At 47.2% G+C, this 24,661-nt stretch overlaps 1 protein-coding gene across 1 annotated transcript in view; it reads left to right on the forward strand.

Annotated features, from left to right (window-relative positions):
- The first annotated feature begins 20,043 nt into the window (after positions 1-20,043).
- The window catches only part of LOC112259245 (voltage-dependent calcium channel gamma-2 subunit), an 86,492-nt gene continuing 81,874 nt past the window's right edge, over positions 20,044-24,661 (forward strand). Inside the window, exon 1 of the mRNA XM_042327722.1 lies at positions 20,044-22,088. Within this exon, the coding sequence (XP_042183656.1) occupies positions 21,863-22,088 (226 nt within the window). The 5' untranslated portion in view covers positions 20,044-21,862. The remainder of the gene's footprint in view (positions 22,089-24,661) is intronic.

The raw sequence follows: 24,661 nt of genomic DNA on the forward strand, positions 1-24,661 counted from the left end.
CAGAATCACCCACCAACCAAGGACCAAGCGGCGTGGTAAACAGAGGCAGCAGCAACAGCAGCAGCAGGAGAAGCGACAGGTGCAGCAGAAGCAACAGCAGCAGCAGCAAAGGCAGCAGCAGGAGAAGCAACAGAGGCAGCAGCAGCAGTGGGAGAGGCTGCACTATTTGGAGAAATGGACTTGGGAGGAGATCCTTGACGGGAAAGGACCCTGGGCAGAGCCAGGGGAATATTGCCGCCCCAAAGCCGAGCTGGAGGCAGCGAAAGCAGAGAGGCGGCATTATGAGGAGCTAGCATGGCAGAGCGGCTGGAAGCCCGAGAGGCACCCCAAAAAATTCTTGGGGGAGGGGGGCACAGGGAGAGTGTGGCAGAGTCAGGAGCCAGACCTGAGGCAACTCCCCCTGTGTACCGTAAGGAGCCATGGATGTTATCGGAGCTATCGGTGAAGCTGAGGGCTGAGTCTGAGAGGGTCGAGGAGTTATTGGACAGAATGGAGGAGAGTGAACGGATGGGAGATGAGGAGACACTCGAGGAGGTGTTAATAGAATTGGGGGAGTGTGAAGAGAGAGAGCAGATGATTTGGCGTAGTATGCAAGGCATTCGCCCTGAGGTGTGTGTCCCCAGCCCGGTACCACCAGTGCCGGCACCCCGCACCAGGCTGTCTCTCCGTCCCATCAACACAGGTGCTCCCGCCTGTCCGGCGCTACCAGAGTTTCCGCCCCTCAGTCCAGAGGCGCCAGAGCCCCTCAATCCAGAGGCGCCAGAGCTTCTCTGTCCAGCGCTGCCAGAGTCTCCCGCCTGTCCAGCGCTGCCAGAGCTCCCGCCCCTCAGTCCAGAGGCGCCAGCGCTCCTCAGTCCAGAGGTGCCAGCGCTCCTCAGTCCAGAGGTGCCAGAGCCCCTCAGTCAAGCGCGGCCAGAGCCTTCCTCCTCTCCAGCGCAGCCGGAGTCTCCCACCTGCCCGGCGCTGCCAGAGCTCCCACCCCTCATTCCAGAGGCGCCAGAGCCCCTCATTCCAGAGGCGCCAGAGCTCCTCAGTCCAGCACTGCCAGAGCCTTCCTCTCCAGCACCGTCTGAGCTACCCGTCTGCCCAGAGCCGTCTGAGCTACCCGTCTGCCCAGTGCCGTCTGAGCTACCCGTCTGCCCAGCGCCGTCTGAGCCACCCGTCTGCCCAGCGCCGTCTGAGCTACCCGTCTGCCCAGCGCCGCCTGAGCCACCCGTCTGCCCAGCGCTATCAGAGTCGCCAGTCTGCCCAGCGTCGCCTGAGCCACCCGTCTGCCCAGCGCCGCCAGTGCCGCCGCCAGTCTGCAAGGAGCCGCCAGTGCCGCCAGTCTGCAAGGAGCCGCCAGTGCCGCCAGTCTGCAAGGAGCCGCCAGTGCCGCCAGTCTGCAAGGAGCCGCCAGTGCCGCCAGTCTGCAAGGAGCCTCCAGTGCCGCCAGTCTGCCAGGAGCCGCCAGTGCCGCCAGTCTGCCAGGAGCCGCCAGTGCCGCCAGTCTGCCAGGAGCCGCCAGTGCCGCCAGTCAGCCAGGAGCCGCCAGTGCCGCCAGTCAGCCAGGAGCCGCCAGTGCCGCCAGTCTGCCAGGATCCGCCAGAACTGCCAGTCTGCCAGGATCAGTTAGATCCGCCATTTAGCCAGGATCCGCCATTCAGCCAGGATCCGCCATTCAGCCAGGATCCGCCAGTCAGCCAGGATCTGCCAGAACTGCCAGTCAGCCAGGATCTGCCAGAGCCGTCAGTCTGCCAGGATCCGCCAGTCTGCCAGGATCCGCCATTCAGCCAGGATCCGCCAGTCGACCAGGATCTGCCAGAACTGCCAGTCAGCCAGGATCCGCCAGTCTGCCAGGATCCGCCAGTCAGCGCCGCCCAGCGCCGTCTGAGCTACCCGTCTGCCCAGCGCCGTCTGAGCTACCCGTCTGCCCAGCGCCGCCTGAGCCACCCGTCTGCCCAGCGCTATCAGAGTCGCCAGTCTGCCCAGCGTCGCCTGAGCCACCCGTCTGCCCAGCGCCGCCAGTGCCGCCAGTCTGCAAGGAGCCGCCAGTGCCGCCAGTCTGCAAGGAGCCGCCAGTGCCGCCAGTCTGCAAGGAGCCGGCACGTACCTCCGCCCCGCCGGACACTGAGGAGGCGCGGGTTCAGCCCGTAACGCCCGCTCGATGTCCGAGTCCACCTCCCATACCACCGGTGCCATCAGCTTTGAGGCCGGAAGGATGGGAGTAGGTTCGGTGGACCTATCCTCCATGTCGTAAAGGCGGGACAGTGCGTCCGCCTTCACGTTCTGGGAGCCCGGTCTATATGATAAAGTGAACCGGAATCGAGTGAAAAACATGGCCCACCTTGCCTGCCGCGGGTTCAGTCTCCTAGCTGCCCGAATATACTCCAGATTTTGGTGGTCGGTCCAGATGAGAAAGGGGTGCTTAGCCCCCTCAAGCCAGTGTCTCCACACCTTCAGAGCCCTGACCACCGCTAACAACTCCCAGTCCCCCACATCATAGTTACGCTCCGCTGGGCTGAGCTTACTCGAGAAGAAAGCGCAGGGGCGGAGTTTTGGTGGCGTACCCGAGCGCTGTGATAGCACGGCACCCACCCCAGCCTCGGACGCGTCCACCTCCACCATGAATGCTAGAGAGGGGTCCGGATGCGCCAACACGGGTGCATCCGTGAACAGCGCCCTCAACCTGTTGAAAGCTCTGTCCGCCTCTGCTGACCATCGCAACTGCACCGGGCCCCCCTTTAGCAGTGAGGTAATTGGAGCCGCTACCTGGCCAAAACCCCGGATAAACCTCCGGTAGTAGTTGGCAAAACCCAAAAACCTCTGCACCTCTTTTACCGTGGTTGGAGTCGGCCAATTACGCACGGCCTTACTGCGGTCACCCTCCATCTCCACCCCCGAGGTGGAAATGCGATAACCCAGAAAGGAGACGGCTCGTTTGGAGAACACACACTTCTCAGCCTTGACGTATAGGTCATGCTCAAGCAGTCTACCAAGCACCTTGCGTACCAGAGACACATGCGCGGCGTGAGTGGCTGAGTAGATCAGAATGTCATCGATATAAACAACCACTCCCTGCCCGTGCAGGTCCCTGAGAATATCGTCTACAAAGGATTGAAAAATGGCTGGAGCATTTTTTAACCCATACGGCATGACGCAGTACTCATAGTGGCCCGATGTGGTACTAAATGCGGTTTTCCACTCGTCTCCCTTCCGAATATGCACCAGGCTATACGCGCTCCTGAGATCCAATTTTGTGAAGAACTGCGCTCCCTGAAAGGATTCCACTGCCGTAGCAATGAGAGGTAGTGGGTAGCTGAACCCCACTGTGATGGCATTTAGACCTCTATAATCAATACACGGACGCAATCCTCCCTCCTTCTTCTTCACAAAAAAGAAACTCGAGGAGACGGGTGAAATGGAGGACCGAATGTACCCCTGTCCCAGAGACTCCGTGATATATGTCTCCATAGCCAACGTCTCCTCTTGGGACAATGGGTACACGTGACTCTTGGGAAGCGCAGCGTTACCCTGAGATCTATCGCACAATCCCTTCCCGGTCGATGTGGTGGTAATTTAGTCGCCTTCTTTTTACTAAAAGCGATTGCCAAATCGGCATACTCGGGGAATGCACACTGTGGGACCCTGGTCTGGACTTTCCACCGAGGTGGCACCGACGGAAACTCCCAGACACCTTCCAGAACACTCCTCTGACCACCCCTGGAGAACCCCCTGTTTCCACAAAATTTTAGGATTGTGCCGGGCCAGCCAGGGAATCCCTAACACCACTGGAAACGCAGGCGAATCAATAATATAGAGACTGATACGCTCCCTATGATTCCCCTGCGTTACCATGTCCAGTGGGATCGTGGTCTCCCTGACCACCCCTGACCCTAATGGCCGGGTATCTAAGGAGTGCACGGGAATGGGAGAATCTATCGGCACAAGCGGAACACCTAATTTAATAGCAAGTCCGCGATCCATAAAGTTCCCAGCTGCGCCTGAATCGACTAGTGCCCTATGCTGGGAAGAGGGAAAAAATTTAAGAAAAAAAATCAAGACAAACATGTGACCAACAGGGGGTTCTGGGTGAGTTTGGTGCTGACTCACCTGGGGTGATCAAGAAATGTTCCGCCTGCCATCTCGACTCCCAGACGGACCCCCCCAGCACCGATCGGCCGTGTGTCCTCTCCGACCACAGTTGGTGCAGAGGGAGCCTCCTCCTCCGGTACCCCTCGGCAAAGCCCCTCCCAACTCCATCAAAACAGGAGTGGAGGTGCTGGGTGGTGGAACACACAGGACCCTCTCCGAACGCCCGCGGGCAGCCAGCAGATTGTCCAGTCGGATGGACATGTCAATTAGGTCATCCAATGAAAGAGCGGTGTCCCGACACGCTAGCTCCCTGCGGACGTCCTCCCGGAGACTACACCTGTAGTGGTTGATAAGGGCCCTGTCGTTCCACCCGGATCCTGCAGCCAAGGTACGGAACTCCAACGCGTAATCCTGGGCGCTCCTTTTCTCCTGCCGAAGATGGAAGAGTCGTTCTCCCGCCGCTCTGCCATCTGGAGGATGGTCAAACACGGCGCGGAAGCGGCGAGAAAACTCGGGGTAGTGCTCCTTAGCTGAGTCTGGGCCATTCCAAACTGCATTTGCCCACTCCAGAGCACGACCCGTGAGGCAGGAGATGAGGACATTCACCCTCTCCGCTCCCGAGGGAGTGGGTCTGACGGTGGCCAGGTACAGTTCTAGCTGGAGTAAGAACCCCTGGCACCCTGCCGCCGCTCCATCATAGACCCTCGGGAGCGTAAGACGGAGGGTGCTGGAGTCGGGAGATGGGGAATCCTGAGGAGGGGGGGCCGAAGGTGGAGAGAGGAGACGCTTCTCTTCCATCGGTCCATTCTCTCCATCACCAGATCCATCGCCGTTCCGATCCGATGGAGAACGGTGGTGTGATGTAGAACCCTCTCTTCCATCGATGGGAGGGGAGTGGCTGTTGCTACTGCTGACTCCATTCTCCAGTGGTGCGGGATTCTGTAACGATCTGAGTGTAATTGGTGAGGAGTCAAGCGCAGGAAGCAGAGAGTTCAGGTGAGTGCTATTTTAATGCACCGACAAACGGCGAAAATAAGCCAGCCCTCACGAACACACAGGGCGTAATGAACAAACAAATGCCCCCAAACAGGGGGACTTAAACGGTCCAGGGAAAACCCACAAAATGGGAAAAACACAAAACCCATAGACGTGCACACAAGCACACTAAAACAGATGGTCACAATAATTAATCCCGCACAAGGAACTCTGCGGGCCGGCTGACTAATAAAGCCTACTACCTAATTCAAAACAGGTGCACTCAATCAACACATAAGGAGGGGGAGGAAATAATCAGTAGCAGCTAGTAGGCCGGCGACGACGACCGCCGAGCGCCACCCGAACGGGAAGGGGAGTGTCCTTCGGTCGGAGTCGTGACAGTTTAACAACCCATCCAAAAGACAGCACCCTACACAGGGCAGAGTCCCCAATCACTGCCCTGGGGAATTAGAATATATTTTAGACCATAGGAAAGAGTGCCTCCTACTGGCCCTCCAACACCGCTTCCAGCAGCATCTGGTCTCCCATCCAGGAACTGACCAGGACCAACCCTGCTTAGCTTCAGAAGTAAACCAGCTGTGGTATGCAGGGTGGTATGTTGCTGGTAATAAGAGTATGTTGGGGAAAGGATTTGGTTGACACAGAAGTGGAGGCATTGTACTAAAAGAAAAGCCTAGTGAATGGTTCAATATTCCCCTGTACATACTTCATATTTCCCTGTGTCTCTGTGCTTCATCTTTCCTCCACAAGACACTGGGTTCAGGGAGATTAAATATGGGCCCTGCTTTCACATTGGGATTCCCCAGCATGTTCACGCCACACTACTTTGGTGGTGACACATTGCTAAACTAAATAGATTGGATTGAAAAAGTGCTGTGACTGGGAAGGTCAAGTCTTCCAATACCACTGAAGCAAGCACAATCTGATTCAGCTCGCCTGCTTTAACTTGGTGCTGGGCTGGCAGACCCCTCCCCACCCCCTACTCTCTTCCTACTAATACCATATAGTTAAAGCTGTGTATCAACGCAAACATATCCAGTAGATATGGAAAAAGAAGTGAAAACTGGTGGATGAAATTACAACAATACTATAATTGATTGGTTTCATAAACTGTGATCTGTTATAACAAGTGAATTATGGTCATATATGACATCCCCTTAGGAATAAAAAGGGAAAAAACAGAATGAAATAATTGTGCTGCGTTTAACTGTGTCTTAATCAAAATAAAGCTTTACCTCTTGTCTCAGATCATTCTTTGTGACGTAATGCCCAGACAGAGGCGGAGATGGTCCTGCATACAGAGCCACAGCATACTGCAGCTAGAGAGAGAGAGAGAGAGAGAGAGAGAGAGAGAGAGAGAGAGAGAGAGAGAGAGAGAGAGAGAGAGAGAGAGAGAGACAGAGAGACAGAGAGAGAGAGAGAGACAGAGAGAGAGACAGAGAGAGACAGAGAGAGAGAGAGAGAGAGAGAGAGAGAGAGAGAGAGAGAGAGAGAGAGAGAGAGAGAGAGAGAGAGACAGAGACAGAGACAGAGAGAGAGAGAGAGACAGAGAGAGAGAGAGAGAGACAGAGAGAGAGACAGAGAGAGACAGAGACAGAGAGAGAGACAGAGAGAGAGAGAGAGAGAGAGGGAGAGAGTGCCCATTCACATACATTCATATGCACAAATGTACACACACCCTCACCAATGTGCACAAATCAACGTTCAGATGATCATGATCTATACAACATACACCCCCTGAACATATTATGCATGCAGGCTCTTTAAAGCGCACACACAAATTCACACACAAAGTCTCTGCTCACAAGCGGCAGCAGTCGGGGAATGTACAATGGGCCAGTGCTGAAACCGGGGAAACTATTTATAGCTATTGCCATTCATGGATTAAATAAGGTCAATATATGTATGTCTTTTTTTATCTCTTCACTGTGTCCGTTTTTCTTTTCCTGCAGAGTCTCTCATCTGCTATGTTGCGATCTAAAGCAATCTCTCAATCTCCCAAGCACACTTACACAGTCGCACGCATGGACCAACTCAAAAACACACAAACACTAATAATAGAGCATGGAATATACACGGACATTGACCTAGGAATTCACAGACATGTTTTATGACACATCTATAGACAAGTGTGAACCAGGCTGTATGTAGCCTAGCGTGTGCAAGCTGAAGATGCGGGTGGGGTGGAGTGCAGGCTTGGTGCTGTTTCCATGGAAACAGACCAGTCAGCACATCTGTATTTCTGCCCCTGTCACAGCTGGATCTTCCGGGTTCCCCCTGCTGCTTCTTTACCACTGCCCTCAGTGCGATCTCGTTTCACACCACACCACAGCACGCACAGCCAGCTCTCTAGTATAAACAGGTCTCAGATCAGATTACAGTACTATCACAAGCAGCCATTGCAGAGCATCAATGATGTCATGAGCAGTTGGAACAGGATATTGGAATATGAGGACTGCAGAAACTACACTCTGATCCATCTCCCAATCCCAGCATTTTGTACAAAAACCAAACTCTAAAATCCTCACTCTCACTCTCGTCCATCTCTCTTTCTGTCCATCTCTGTGTCTGTGTGTCTGTCCCCGCTCTCTCTCTGTGTCTCTGTGGCTGTGAGTAAGGGAGGACAGAAGTTCTAATTAGAATGCGAGGGAGCGAGTCACTGCTGTAAATTGAAAACATATTGATTCCCTGTGCTCTGCTCTCCAGAGTGTGGAACCAGCAAAGTGAGAGAGAGAGAGAGAGAGAGAGAGAGAGAGAGAGAGAGAGAGAGAGAGAGAGAGAATGGTGGACTATGGGGAAAAGGGGGATGAGCCTCACAGATAGAGTATTTCCTTGAAATGGACATGGGAACAATAGCATATAGTGGTCTCATAAGTCTTCCAACTGATAGTGCATTCGGGAAAAGTATTCAGACCCCTTGACTTTTTCCACAAATTTGTTACGTTACAGCCTTATTCTAAAATTGATCAAATAAAGTACAGAGAGATCCTTGATGAAAACCTGCTCCAGAGCGCTCAGGACCTCAGACTGCAGCTAAGGTTCACCTTCCAACAAGACAACGACTCTAAATACACAGCCAAGACAACACAGGAGTGGCTTCGGGACAAGTCTCTAAATGTCCTTGAATGGCCCAGCCAGAGCCCGGACTTGAACCCGATCGAACATCTCTGGAGAGACCTGAAAATAGCTGTGCAGCGATGTTCCCCATCCAACCTGACAGAGCTTGAGGATATGCAGAGAAGAATGAGAGAAACTCCCCAAATACAGGTGTTCCAAGCTTGTAGCCTCATACCCAAGAAGACTCGAGGCTGTAATCACTGCCAAAGGTGCTTCAACAATGTACTGAGTAAAGGGTCTGAATACTTATGTAAATGTGTAATTTCAGTTTACAATTTTTGAAAATTCTAAAAACCTGGTTTTGTTTTGTCATTATGAGGTATTGTGTCTAGATTGATGAGGAAAAACAACTATGTAATACCATTTAGAATAAGGCTGTAATGTAACAAAATGTGGAAAAAGTCAATGGGTCTGAATACTTTCCAAATGCACTGTATTTGCTTTAGGCCCATTCACACCATAGAAAAAGATTGATTAATGAAGAAAGGCCAGAGCGAGAGAATGACCAAGCATTGAAGTGGCACAGGAGGGAGAGAGGAAAACAGTGGATAGCGAGGTGTGTGTGTGTGTGTGTGTGTGTGTGTGTGTGTGTGTGTGTGTGTGTGTGTGTGTGTGTGTGTGTGTGTGTGTGTGTGTGTGTGTGTGTGTGTGTGTGTGTGTGTGTGTGTGTGTGTGTTGAGGGTACGATCAGGCCCTTGCTGAGCCTGTATGTCTGTTAGAAACGGAACACAAGCAGAAATGAAATGGGAAAAGACAGATGGTAAGTTCGAAGTGAGTAGCTGTCAGTTTGAGTCGCACACATACCTGTGTGTCTGCCCCTGGGCACTGCAATAACATCCTCACTCAGTACAGCACTGTCTCTAAATAGCACAGCAGTAACAATGAGTGCCTTCAACAGCACCAGGCACTGAACACATACTGCTCCAATGCTGAGATATTGAGTGTCATGTAGACTGGTCACGCCACTCTGCCAGACAGAGTGCCTTGCAGAAAGCATGCACAGCCCTTATGTTTTTAGTTGCACAATTACATTGATGCACCATGTAGACTATGTTTCTGATAGCACTGACGTTGTACATAGGGAAATCACATAAGGTTATGCCAGATAGAGAAACATGAAAAAAGATACAATGCTCCAGTGGGCATTCACAATTTTGTGCAAAATCCCCATATCTTTTATGGAACATTGGGTGACCAAGACAATGACCCAGTATTGGACCCTGATTGGATGCCATCCAGGCGGCCAGTGTGGATCACAACCGCAGAACACCAGTCAGGTGAAGAAGCTGAGGCGCTGCAGCAGAGAGAGACAGCCATGTCAGAACGCTCACTCAGCTCAGCTCAGAGCAGGCACCCGGGGATCAGAGAGGAACCGCTGCTGACGGGGCAGTGTCCTCAACATGCAACACAGCCGCAGAACACTGGAGAACACAGCTACACAAAGACGCAGAAGACTGGGGATCACAACAGTGGAGAAGAACACAGGCTAACACAGGCCAACACCACAGAACACAGTTGAACAGGACAGAGCGGAACCAAGGAATAGAGGAACAGAGGAATACAGGAACAGAGGAGTAGAGGAATACAGTAACAGAGGAATAAAGGAATACAGGAAGAGAGGAATAGAGGAATACAGTAACAGAGCAATAAAGGAATACAGGAACAGAGGAATAGAGGAATAGAGGAACAGAGGAATAGAGGAATAGAGGAGCAGAGGAACACAGGCATACAGGAACAGAGGAATACAGGAATACAGGAACAGATGAAAAGAGGAATTGAGGAACAGAGGAAGAGGAACAGAGGAATAGAAGAATAGAGGAACAGAGGAATAGAGGAACAGAGGAATAGAGTAATAGAGGCACAGAGGAACAGAGGAATAGAAGGATAGAGGAACAGAGGAATAGAGGAACAGAGGAATATAAGAATAGAGGAACAGAGGAATAGAAGAATAGAGGAACAGAGGAATAGAGGAACAGAGGAATATAAGAATAGAGGAACAGAGGAATAGAAGAATAGAGGAACAGAGGAACAGAGGAATAGAATAATAGAGGCACAGAGGAACAGAGGAATAGATGAAAACAGGAACAGAGGAATACAAGAATACAGGAACAGAGGAACAGAGGAATAGAGAAACAGAAGAATAGAGGCACAGAGGAACAGAGGAATAGATGAAAACAGGAACAGAGGAACAGAGGAATAGAGAAACAGAAGAATAGAGGAACAGAGGGATAAGGGAAGAGTAGATAGCTGGGTAGGGAGGAATTGTGGCACCTGACATGAGAGTGATTCAATTCATTACACACATAATCAATCTAGTGGAGAGAGGGGAGGAAGGTGGGGATGGTGGCAGGGAAGATGTTTGGTACGTTGTCTTTTGACTGTCTGAATGTAGTTTGGATTGAACTGGAATGCAAACAATTTTGTGGCGTAGGGACATGTTTCCACTGGCAGCCTGGTTGATAGGCTACTCTCAGTCTGAGAATGGGACTGCTGTGGAGACTGTGGTCTGTCAGTTGGTAACGATGAGAAACAATAAGTAGGTCCATGCCCCCACATCCACCTGGTGAAGAGAAGACTAGCACCCCCTGGTGAATGAGTCTAGCCAGCTGCCAGTCATCAGCTTTATCTAAAATAACTGTCAATGTTCACAATGAAAACATTATGCTATCCATTTAGAGGGGAGGAAATTGTTGTATTTTTACACTGTCCTGTGAAACAGACTGGAAAATGAAAGCAAGGGGTGACATTTGAGTGAGGTCAACAATGGGATGAGCTTGGTGGATTCATGCAGTTTGTCCAACACAACCATATCCATTGTGTACCCTGTTAATATATCTCTCAACATCTCTCTCATCATCATTCAATACCTAGGTTTACCTCCACTGCATTCACATCCTACCATACCTACCATTTGTCTGTACATTATACCTTAAAGCTATTTTATCGCCCCCAGAAACCTCCTTTTACTCTCTGTTCTAGACGACCAATTCTCATAGCTTTTAGCCGTACCCTTATCCTACTCCTCCTCTGTTCCTCTGGTGATGTAGAGGTGAATCCAGGCCCTGCAGTGCTTAGCTCCACTCCTATTCCTTAGGCGCTCTCTTTTGATGACTTCTGTAACCGTAATAGCCTTGGTTTCATGCATGTTAACATTAGAAGCATCCTCCCTAAGTTTGTTTTATTCACACTCTACCAACCGAGATGTTCTAGCCATGTCTGAATCCTGGCTTAGGAAGACCACCAAAAATTCTGAAATCTCCATCCCCAACTACAACATTTTCAGACAAGATAGAACGGTCAAAGGGTGCGGTGTTGCAATCTACTGCAAAGATAGCCTGCAGAGTTCTGTCCTACTATCCAGGTCTGTACCCAAACAATTTGAGGTGAGGACCAAAGCGCAGCATGGTAAGTGTTCATCATATATTTATTAAACCTAGAACACTAAACAAAATAACAAAGGAGAAACTAAACAAAAAAGTTCTGAAAGGTGACATGCACATACATTGTAACAGAAAATAATCACCCACAACTCAAGGGTGAAAACAGGCTGCCTAAGTATGGTTCTCAATCAGGGACAACAATAGGCAGCTGCATCTGATTGAGAACCATACCAGGCCAAACACAGAAATACCAAATCATAGAAAAACTAACATAGACAACCCACCCAACTCACTCCCTGACCATACTAAAACAAAGACATAACAAAATAACTAAGGTCAGAACATGACACCTGGTCCGGGTATCCTGGAAGGATATTGATCTCATCCCGTCAGTAGAGGATGCCTGGTAATTTTCTTTAAATGCCTTCCTCACCATCTTAAATAAGCATGCCCCATTCAAGAAATGTAGAACCAGGAACAGATAGCCCTTGGTTCTCTCCAGACCCGACTGCCCTTAACCAACACAAAAACATCCTATGGCGTTCTGCATTAGCATCGAACAGCCCCTGTGATATGCAGCTTTTCAGGGAAGCTAGAAACCAATATACACAGGCAGAAGCCAAGCAAGCTTTTTCAAGCAGAAATGTGCTTCCTTCAACACAAACTCAAAAAAGTTCTGGGACACTGTAAAGTCCATGGAGAATAAGAACACCTCCTCTCAGCTGCCCACTGCACTGAGGATAGGAAACACTGTCACCACCAATAAATCCACTATAATTGAGAATTTCAATAAGCATTTTTCTACGGCTGGCCATGCTTTCCACCTGGCTACCCCTACCCCGGTCAACAGCACTGCACCCGCCACAGCAACTCGCCCAAGCCTTCCCCATTTCTCCTTCTCCCAAATCCAGTCAGCTGATGTTCTGAAAGAGCTGCAAAATCTGGACCCATACAAATCAGCCAGGCTAGACAATATGGACCCTTTCTTTCTAAAATTATCTGCCGAAATTGTTGCAACCCCTATTATTAGCCTGTTCAACCTCTCTTTCTGTTGTCTGAGATTCCCAAAGATTGGAAAGCAGCTGCGGTCATCCCCCTCTTCAAAGGGGGGGAACACTCTTGACCCAAACTGCTACAGACCTACATCTATCCTACCCTGCCTTTCTAAGGTCTTCGAAAGCCAAGTAAACAAACAGATTACTGACCATTTCGAATCCCACCATACCTTCTCCGCTATGCAATCTGGTTTCAGAGCTGGTCATGGGTGCACCTCAGCCACACTCAAGGTCCTAAACAATATGTTAATAAGAAACAATACTGTGCAGCCGTATTCATTGACCTGGCCAAGGCTTTCGACTCTGTCAATCACCACATCCTCATCGGCAGACTCGATAGCCTTGGTTTCTCAAATGATTGCCTCGTCTGGTTCACCAACTACTTCTCTGCCAGAGTTCAGTGTGTCAAATCGGAGGGCCTGTTGTCCAGGCCTCTGGCAGTCTCTATGGGGGTGCCACAGGGTTCAATTCTTGGACCGACTCTCTTCTCTGTATACATCAATGATGTCGCTCTTGCTGCTGGTGAGTCTCTGATCCACTTCTACGCAGACGACACCATTCTGTATACTTCTGGCCCTTCTTTGGACACTGTGTTAACAACCCTCCAGACGAGCTTCAATGCCATACAACTCTCCTTCCGTGGCCTCCAATTGCTCTTAAATACAAGTAAAACTAAATGCATGCTCTTCAACCTATCGCTGCCTGCACCTGCCCGCCCATCCAATATCACTACTCTGGATGGTTCTGACTTAGAATATGTGGACAACTACAAATACCTAGGTGTCTGGTTAGACTGTAAACTCTCCTTCCAGACTCACATCAAACATCTCCAATCCAAAGTTAAATCTAGAATTGGCTTCCTATTTCGCAACAAAGCATCCTTCACTCATGCTGCCAAACATACCCTTGTAAAACTGACCATCCTACCGATCCTCGACTTTGGCAATGTACAGTGCCTTGCGAAAGTATTCGGCCCCCTTGAACTTTGCGACCTTTTGCCACATTTCAGGCTTCAAACATAAAGATATAAAACTGTATTTTTTTGTGAAGAATCAACAACAAGTGGGACACAATCATGAAGTGGAACGACATTTATTGGATATTTCAAACTTTTTTAACAAATCAAAAACTGAAAAATTGGGCGTGCAAAATTATTCAGCCCCTTTACTTTCAGTGCAGCAAACTCTCTCCAGAAGTTCAGTGAGGATCTCTGAATGATCCAATGTTGACCTAAAGGACTAATGATGATAAATACAATCCACCTGTGTGTAATCAAGTCTCCGTATAAATGCACCTGCACTGTGATAGTCTCAGAGGTCTGTTAAAAGCGCAGAGAGCATCATGAAGAACAAGGAACACACCAGGCAGGTCCGAGATACTGTTGTGAAGAAGTTTAAAGCCGGATTTGGATACAAAAAGATTTCCCAAGCTTTAAACATCCCAAGGAGCACTGTGCAAGCGTTAATATTGAAATGGAAGGAGTATCAGACCACTGCAAATCTACCAAGACCTGGCCGTCCCTCTAAACTTTCAGCTCATACAAGGAGAAGACTGATCAGAGATGCAGCCAAGAGGCCCATGATCACTCTGGATGAACTGCAGAGATCTACAGCTGAGGTGGGAGACTCTGTCCATAGGACAACAATCAGTCATATATTGCACAAATCTGGCCTTTATGGAAGAGTGACAAGAAGAAAGCCATTTCTGAAAGATATCCATAAAAAGTTTGCCACAAGCCACCTGGGAGACACACCAAACATGTGGAAGAAGGTGCTCTGGTCAGATGAAACCAAAATTGAACTTTTTGGCAACAATGCAAAACGTTATGTTTGGCGTAAAAGCAACACAGCTCATCACCCTGAACACACCATCCCCACTGTCAAACATGGTGGTGGCAGCATCATGGTTTGGGCCTGCTTTTCTTCAGCAGGGACAGGGAAGATGGTTAAAATTGATGGGAAGATGGATGGAGCCAAATACAGGACCATTCTGGAAGAAAACCTGATGGAGTCTGCAAAAGACCTGAGACTGGGACGGAGATTTGTCTTCCAACAAGACAATGATCCAAAACATAAAGCAAAATCTACAATGGAATGGTTCAAAAATAAACATATCCAGGTGTTAGAATGGCCAAGTCAAAGTCCAGACCTGAATCCAATCGAGAATCTGTGGAAAGAACTGAAAACTGCTGTTCACAAATGCTCTCCATCCAACCTCACTGAGCTCGAGCTGTTTTGCAAGGAGGAATGGGAAAAAATGTCAGTCTCTCAATGTGCAAAACTGAGACATACCCCAAGCGACTTACAGCTGTAATCGCAGCAAAAGGTGGCGCTACAAAGTATTAACTTAAGGGGGCTGAATAATTTTGCACGCCCAATTTTTCAGTTTTTGATTTGTTCAAAAAGTTTGAAATACCCAATAAATGTCATTCCACTTCATGATTGTGTCCCACTTGTTGTTGATTCTTCACAAAAAAATACAGTTTTATCTTTATGTTTGAAGCCTGAAATGTGGCAAAAGGTCGCAAAGTTCAAGGGGGCCGAATACTTTCGCAAGGCACTGTAATTTACAAAATAGCCTCCAATACCCTACTCAATAAATTTGATGCAGTCTATAACAGTGCCATCCGTTTTGTCACCAAAGCCCCATATACTACCCACCACTGTGACCTGTACGCTCTCATTGGCTGGCCCTAGCTTCATACTCGTCGCCAAACCCACTGGCTCCAGGTCATCTACAAGACCCTGCTAGGTAAAGTCCCCCTTATCTCTGCTCGCTGGTCACCATAGCAGCACCCACCTGTAGCACGCGCTCCAGCAAGTATATCTCTCTGGTCACCCCCAAAACCAATTCTTACTTTGGCCGCCTCTCCTTCCAGTTCTCTGCTGTCAATGACTGGAACGAACTACAAAAATCTCTGAAACTGGAAACACTTATCTCCCTCACTAGCTTTGAGCACAAGCTGTCAGAGCAGTTCACAGATTACTGCACCTGTACATAGCCTATCTATAATTTAGCCCGAACAACTACCTCTCCCCCTACTGTATTTATTTATTTTGCTCCTTTGCACCCCATTATTTCTATCTCTACTTTGCACATTCCTCCACTGCACTCCACTCCAGTGTTTACTTGCTATATTGTATTTACTTGGCCACCATGGCCTTTTTTTTGCCTTTACCTCACTTATCTCACCTAATTTGTTCACATTGTATATAGACTTATTTTTCTACTGTATTATTGACTGTATGTTTGTTTATTCCATGTGTAACTCTGTGTTGTTGTACGTGTTGAACTGCTTTGCTTTATCTTGGCCAGGTCGCAATTGTAAATGAGAACTTGTTCTCAACTTGCCTACCTGGTTAAATAAAGGTGAAATAAAAATAAATAAATAAATAAAAAATATAGACTACAGAAGCACATGATGCACTTTACTGTTAGCCCCTATGGCAGCAGTGCAGCCCTGTCTCTGGGATCCCTTCCTCCCTGCCTCAGAGCAGAGCTGTAGAGCCTAGAGAGATCGGCCCCAGAGACCAAATGGCTCCAGGGGAGAACCTCGCCCAGAGACTCCCACTTAACGGGGATCCCCTTCATTTAACAGGGATTGAGACTATCGTTCAAAGGGCTGCTGCCTCCTTCAAAGTGGGCCAACACTTTTCTTCCCTCTCCTCCCTCTCCTCCATCTTTTTTTACTCCAGAGCACAATTTACTGAAAGCATTCCTTAAGCCAATGCTCCAGGGGTGCTTTACCAAGGCCCTGATTAGGCCGGACCTATAGATTGACATCAAGAGTCCATTTGGGAGTTGTGTGGGTGCGGAACTGGGCTCCCTCTGATTGGTGCAGGCTCGCCTGTCAGGGGTAATTGTTTAATAAACGTGAGGGTGTCCCAAATCCTGGCTGCGGCGGCGAATCAGAGAGGTCTTTAGTCAGAGCACAAGGCCCCCCTCCCAGCTGGGTAGTGGTAGTGTGAGTGAGGGATCTAGATTGAATGAAGAGAGGGGAAGGGCAAGCAAAAGAAGACACAGAAAGACAGATGAAAAATACACACAAATATGAGGGTGAAATGAAGGTGCTGTTTATTGACTTAGGAAAAATTGCATTTTCCACAGGACTAGGGATTACAGAGAATAAGCATTTTTCATCTTGACCCAGATGAGGGGAATGGAGGAAGAAATAAGTAAAGGAGAGAGAGGACACAGTGAGCTGAGAAAAAAGTATGTGAGGTTTCCATTCAGAGCAAGACTCCGATGAAAATGTTTAATCTCAGTCGCACATTAAAGACCTACAGTGTGAGGGAGTGTTTCTCTGTTCAGAACTGATAAATGCTGAAGTAAGAGAAACACACATCACCTTGTCCAAACGTGTCACGGAGACATTGGCCACAGCTCATAACCTAATGCTTGGGAAGAAGATGATGATGACTTTTTTTTTATGATGAAGCTCCCAGCTATTCAACCTGCACAGACCAGATGACAGAGCCAGTGGTATGTGTGTGCCAGGGCCAGGTTTCTGCTCACCTTATAGGCTCAAGTGTTTATTTGATATACAATGGAAGGGCTGTATAAATCAGAGGTGGGTCCCATGGGTCTAATACATCAGGCTTATTAATGAGTGGGGCGCTAGGGACTGCCAATACAGTCAGTAACCAGGTTCAAAATGGCCTGCATTATAAAAACACTAAAATTAGGACGGATGACTATGGCCAGCAGGTTTTCGTGATCATATGACTTGCCCAGGAAAGTCTCTTGGCCCAGTTAGATGGTACCTAAAACTAGGCCCAGAGTTTTTCCAGATCATGTCGATCTTGTGTTGACATCTCACTCCATCCCTATGCAACAGTCGCTGTGTACCCAATACCCAGCTCCCAGTCCCCAGCTCCCAGTCCCCAGCTCCCAGTTCCCAGTCCCCAGCTCCCAGCTCCCAGTCCCCAGCTCCCAGTCCCAATCCATTGTTCATGCATCAGTTTATTTTCTCCATCGGTTTGTTGAGATCACAGAGTCCCTGGCCAAAACTAGCAGTGCTATTTGTTTGCTAATTGCTCGGTAAAGCCACTGCGACACGGGCTAATGGGCCCCCAGATCTGTGTACATGGCTGGGTTGGGTAAACATTAGAGATGAGTGATGGAGGGAGAAGCCTGCCATAGTTGAAGAGTTGAACTGAAGAATCACCAGGAAGATCAAATGAATGGGCCTTATTGCGAGGAGCAAGAGTCGACACGACTCCACCCTAATGGAATGGCAGAAAAATATCCATACGCAAACTATAGCCATACATTGCATGAGTTAATTGCACAAATGTATGGTAGGCCTATGGTTGGTTCTCTAAGGCAGTCCAGAGAGCACATATTAATACAACAATTATTGCATTGTTATGTCGAGATCACAACTTATTTATCTTCTGATCACGACATAACCAAAGTTGTTTTGTCGAGATCACAAGATAAACTCTATAAATATGAGTGGATGTATTGATGATAGATTGACAGCAGTGTCATAGTGGACCAAAGGCAGTAAGACTCTACAAAGATCTAAGATCTTTGATTAGAGCACAACTGTTGTCAGTATCCTATAGGCCTGAGCCTTCTTATCAAAGCAACAGCAATATAAGACAAACTGAGGAATTACAAACTGTACATGTTACAGTATGGAAAGGAGATACCTAGTCAGTTGGACAACTGAATGCATTCAACCGAAATGGGTCTTCCGAATTCAACCCAACCCTTCTGAATCAGAGAGAGATGCCGGGGGCTGCCTTGATCAATGTCATCTGCACAGTGGTTTTTGGGGGTAAACTGCTTTTCTCAAGCGCAGAACAGCAGTTTTTTCCCACCTTGCAAGCTCTTACTGGCCCAACGCTCTTAACTGGTAGGCTACCTGCCGCCCGAAATGTGTCAGTGAGATGATTTTTATAACAGGTCCTTCAGTAACACAACATTTTGCCCACTATTTAAGGCTGAAATGAGAAATAGACTGTAACCTTCATGAAATGTTTGAGTATTTAGAAACCTCAACACTTCACCTGTTTTACTAGTTGTATTTTTCTGTACTAGTTTTTAATTGTTGTTTGTGACTGTGTTTGGCTGCTATTGACAGGACAACCTCCCTGTTAAAACTATTCAAGAAATTCAAATAAACTTTCATTGGTAGTCTGCAACCACAAACCTCAATGTTAACTTTTCTTGCCATAAACATTCAACATTCAATTTAAAACAGTAGTGCAACATCACTTTTACATCTTTAAAATTGGGTTGTACTGGAGCCAAAACTGGAAGCAATATATAACAGCCAGACAAAATGCAATTTCTGCCTGGGTTAATCCCTTATCAATATAAAAATGGATGCATTGATCCACCCTTGGCTCTACCTTAGCCATATTGTCAAGCTATCATCAATACATCCACTCCTATGTATAGAGTTCATCTCCTGAACTCGACAGAACAACGTTTGTTATGTAATGATCACTAGAAAATGACCTTGTGAACTCGACAAAACAACGTCTGATATTTCATGATCACAAGAAAATATCTTTACAATAGGAGGGAATATTTTTTTTATTCATATGTCCTCTCTGGATTTCCGTAGTTCTTTCTTTTGCTGTTGGAATGAAAAGCTCAATTGCAGTTACGGCACATGAAAGCTAGGGGGAGACAAGCTCCTGAACACTGAACGACGATTACGGCGCGCGAAGAGAGCTGTTCTTTCAGCACCTTTAGGGTGGACCACACATTCAAGAGCAGTGGCGGACAACTCGCGCGCGTTTCTCTGGCTTCCTACTGCATAGTTCCCCATTCAGAGTTATTGCAGTAAAGGTGCATGGAGTAATTACATGTATAGGACCGAGAAAATATTTTGCTGGCAGTGGCAGGAGCTAATAAATCTGATTGCTTTGCAATTATAAATGACACTGTGATTGTTTGGATCAAAATAGCCAAGTCTGAAAACACCCCAAAAACGAGTCCAAAAGCGTCAAAATATGGAAATGTTATTTGGTAATTAAACAAATTATAATAGATGGAGAGAAACCAAAATCTGAGAAATTGGCACCCAAAGTCCAATCCAAGCGAGCACGAAAAATACTAGAGTCACGCAATTCAGGCTCAATCCAATAAATCATTTTGGGGGATTATTTTAGGAACATTATGGGCACCATGAATAGACTATCATAAAAACCTGGGGTGGCGATAACCCAAAGCACGTCAGGGTTTATAATGCTAATGCATTAATATAAAATACAGTCCTCCATAATCCTTCAACCAGTTCTAACTAACCCCACCCCCTCTTTTCACACACACACTCACACACACACACACACACACACACACACACATACACAAAACCAGCCCGAAACCCCCGCACCCCCTACTCACCCCTCCCTCCACTCCAGAAATGGAATTAAAATCTTTAATAGGCTATTTTTCCAGCATCGGTGGACGAGCACTGTAGCCTACTAAAGCCAGAGTATAGCATCAGTCAATGTGGGAAGAAAATATACTCATAATCTTCAGCACTACAATCAGCATTCAAACACTGACATAAACCATCGTTTTAGAGGAGAAAACCTCAATTAAATGCATAGCGCTGACACTGACATCCAGAATATACGGACTCCAATTTGCGCCCCTCTCAACGGCTCTGTGGATCTGTGCTGTTGGGTCGGCGTGGCGTGCTGTCGGTCTCTTCCTCCGGTTGTGTAATATTTTTCTAGCCCAGCTACACACTCCTACACCCTCAGAAGAAAAACTCCGCTGTCATCTGAACGAACAACGGAAGGAACAAGGATTGGAACATATACTGTCGTTTTTTGCTTTGATTTGCAACTGAGTTTTCTATCAGATCATTTTCGATTTACATGGCGCAAGGGCTATGCAAGTGGGAAGGTTCTGGTTCCGGTTCTGGGTGTGATACAACCGTGCATTTGGATATCCAAGTAACAACAGTATTAACAGTGGTACTAAAACGGATCAGTTCCAGCGGCATCCCCAACTCCTCTTTCTCCTCTTCCCGGCTCTATGTCGAGTAATGGTCGGCTTGCCTTGCTGGATGCACCCCGCTCCCTCCGGATCGTCGACTGCACCCTTTCCAACCGCAAATCCCCATTTTCAGTGGACACCTTCAAAGAGCTAAGGGCTACATATGGAAACTGGGGATCAGAATTTTAGGAAAAAGGAAATCTAGCGTTTGTTTAATTTGTTTTCGACCCGATTTATCTGTTTCTTTACTAATTAATTAATTAATTAATTGGGCATGATTCCTTCATTCCATTGATGGTTGATATATCAAATTGATGCAAGCCCTATAGTATTTTACTTTCTTATATAATACAGACCCCAGGGTTATTTTCATTTGTTTCCACTGGACTTAAATCGTCCATTTATTTACAATTGCTTTTCTTATTTTTCCCTGTCCTTCATTTCCCGTCCCTGTTTCTCTCCTTGCTTTTCCACCTTGACTATATAATAGCCCTGACATAGGGTTATTCAAACATAATTAAACATAAAATATATACAAATTCAGCATTATATGCCAACAATAATTGTAATTAATTTCGCATCTAAGAGACGTATTGACTTGCCAGGCAGGATTGTTGTAAGCCTACCATTACTCTAACACCACCCCCACCCTCTTCTCTTCATCCATTTCAGCTCATTCAGTGCTGTCCATAGAATAGTACTTGTCTTCAAAACCTTGCATATCAAGAAACACATTGCCAGCGATCTACATGTGTTGAATGCTACATTGTAAAGCACGAGACAAAAACTAGTCTCAAAGCGTAATAGCCTACTGAATTTTGATTGACGCTATCCCCTTTTCCATTTATATTACAGTCTCTCTCTACCTATCACTTACGGTGATTGTATAATATACATAATATTATCTTTACATTAGTAGGTTTATGCTGCAACTGCCAGTGTAGGCTAGTTGTAGTCACAGGGATAACAGTTGACGCTATAGTCCATTTTAGAGGCCATTACCTTGTCCATAATTCTTATATTTGGGGTAACATTTAGAAAGAACCCATCTGGGGAGAGAGACACTGCGTCCTCCTCCCCAAACTACCCTAAAAGGAAACCCAATTTCTCTTAGTCAGTCCTCAACCAAACGCAACCATAAGGTTCCTACCGCATCCACCTCCTTCCCCCTCCTTTCGTTCAAATATATCCCATTTTTTTAGTTTGGTTTGGTCCCGTAAATTTTCAAATATTTATTTCCTATATATCAAGAGGAAAGGGGGTCCCCCTTTCATGGAATGCGGAAATATGGGTCTGTTTGACCGCGGAGTTCAGATGCTATTGACCACGGTCGGCGCATTTGCCGCCTTCAGTCTCATGACCATCGCGGTTGGCACGGACTACTGGCTGTACTCGCGCGGCACGTGCAAGTCAAAGTCGGTCAGCGATAACGAGACCAGCAAGAAGAACGAAGAGGTGATGACCCATTCGGGATTGTGGAGGACGTGTTGCTTAGAAGGTAATTGAGCCACATGCGTTTTGCAGTCACTTTATTTTCTCCATGTCAGTATACCATAGTGAACCTTTTAACCTTTAGCTACATGTAGTAAAACCTATCCCACTCGTTGACGTTATAACTTGTATCCCTTCCTTTGCTTTTCTACTGACATATGCCATGTGGATCCGGTTTATCTTAAGCCCCATACAGTGTATCAAATACAGAATTGGGCCAATGAACTACTGTAAGAACCCTCCATTTCACACCTCTTAGGTCTATACACTATCCCCAAGTGACACCTTCAAAACATGACTTTTCTACATTCTTTGCCACCAGTCGATTGTATTGTTCAAAACAGCACCAAGTGACCATGCCATTCTTCAAACATTTCTAATTGTGAAAACATATGATAATGACCAGTGCACAAGAGCAGCAGAGAGTCAGCCATTCCTGTCAAAGGTCTATTTCCATCCAGACCCCACGTTTGACCTCAGTTTGATGGGGTACCTTAACAGAGCTTGTCATTTACCCTTTGACCTGGCAGTGCTTAGTATTTTCTGAGTTGTCAAACACAGTCACCTCTCAAGCGCAGGTTCAAGACCACCTCCCACGTCTTGACTTGACACACAGCGGGGTCTTGTTTCCTGTCATGCTCTGGCGGAGGCGTCAGATGCTGACTTTGAGCGTAACCTTGTGAGGTTATGCAGCATTACATCTTCTTAGCAGAGAGATTCACGCAGGCCTCCTGTCTCTGTGCACACTCCTCTGTCATTTGATAAGCAGTATGCAGTCAGTCTCAGGTCAGATCTCTGCTCTAACAGCCTGAGGTGAAGTCAGCCCCAGGAAGTAGTTGATGAAAATAATGTCAGTGCCACTCAACTGTAAAGATCTGATGATTTGAACTCTTCAAAATGTGTATGTTTGCACAGAATAAAGTTGTGTTTTTTGGCATGTTAAATTCACATTGGCAAAAATGTATAAAAAATGGGAAATTACAGGGATGTATTTTTATTTAGAGAGTTTCCTGGGCAATAAAAGTACTGTTGTATGTTAATGTATTAATCAACATTACTGGGTGATTTTGACCAAGGTAGGATGGCTGACGCTGGCCATATCTGTCAGGGCGGCTTAAGCATCTGCTTAAGGTTTGTTCAAGGACTGTCTGACACCCTGCAGCTACCCTTTCCAGGAGCTCTCTGCATCTGTTCTCCTGTGCTAGCCAGGACATACAGTGGGAGAGACATTTTAGGTCTCAATGTGACCCATCACTGGTTACCTACAGCTGTGAAGAGGTTTTCAAAGACTAGAGGTTTTTAACCTCTGTTGACAATTCACACTCATCTGTGAAGGTGGAGAAAATCAGTGGTGTGATATGACTGGCCTTTGCCTTAGTCAGGCTGTTATGTAATTAACAGACAGTTGTTCATAGTCCAGACCTGACCAAAATCTCCTATACTTGGCACAAGGTGAATTACAATTACAAAGCCCATATGCCGCAGCTTCTCTTTTGTGGCAAGATAACAGCCACCCTCCTTTGAATTGGTGATCCAAATAGCAGGAAATGAACACTGATTTCTAATTTGTGATTCATGAATGGTCTCAGGCCTTGATGAGGGGAGGAAGCGGAGAACGGCACCATCGCATTTACACATCGAGGTCAGATTCATTTGAATACCAATCCAAACGACTTCCTGCTGTGGAAATTGGGCTTAAAAAAATGCAATCGGGTAAATTTATTCATGGGTAATTAGCAGAATTTGTACCGAAATCTGTGATATTGAAAAATAGGAAGTAAACTGCAGAGCCGGATCCAGCTGCAGTGGAGTATAAGCAGCAGCTCAGCCACAAGAAGCTCCTGCTACAGACCAGGTGTGGTGCTGCTATGTCTGCCATCTCAGGTGGATACTGTAACTACAGCATGAAGAGGTTCATGCCAATGCTGAAATCAAGTGGGTACTTTGTATGGAGAATCATCATCCTACACCTTGTGTCTCATATATCGGTAGCTAACTTGTTGCGATGGATGATGATGCATCCTGTCTGTATCACAACTGACAATGCAGACAGTGATTTGCTGTAGCCCAGCTCTGGCCCACTCATACAGCTCATGTTGTGTGCCCAGGTGGGCGAGGGGATGTGTTTGTTTAATCAGCTCCTGGAGAGGAGAGCCCCTGATCACAGAGGGGAATGCCCACACAACCATCTACCACTCTACTGCTCACTCCAGTCACTGTAATACCATACATAGCCTCACCCATGAGAAAGTAACCATGCAGGCTGAGTGTGAGTGTGAGTGTGAGTGCGTGCATGCGTGCGTGTTTGAAGGTAGAGGCACTTCTCACTGATCTCTCCTCCGGTGAACATTCAGGTCCTTTTCCCTCTCCAGCACTGGAAAGAGAGTGGAGCACTTCGATGGTTCCATAAAATATGGTTTATATAGATTTTGTAGATTTACACTTGTTTTCACTAGTTGCCTGTGCTATCAGTCGTACAATAGCATATGCCATTGCCAAAGCATGCAATTCATTTGTGAAATTTCACATTGCCCTTGGAGCTGGTTCATATGAATGCTGAGTCCCTTGATCTGTTGCAGT

This window comes from Oncorhynchus tshawytscha, linkage group LG09, assembly GCF_018296145.1.
Source record: "Oncorhynchus tshawytscha isolate Ot180627B linkage group LG09, Otsh_v2.0, whole genome shotgun sequence".
NCBI classification, from domain to species: domain Eukaryota; kingdom Metazoa; phylum Chordata; class Actinopteri; order Salmoniformes; family Salmonidae; genus Oncorhynchus; species Oncorhynchus tshawytscha.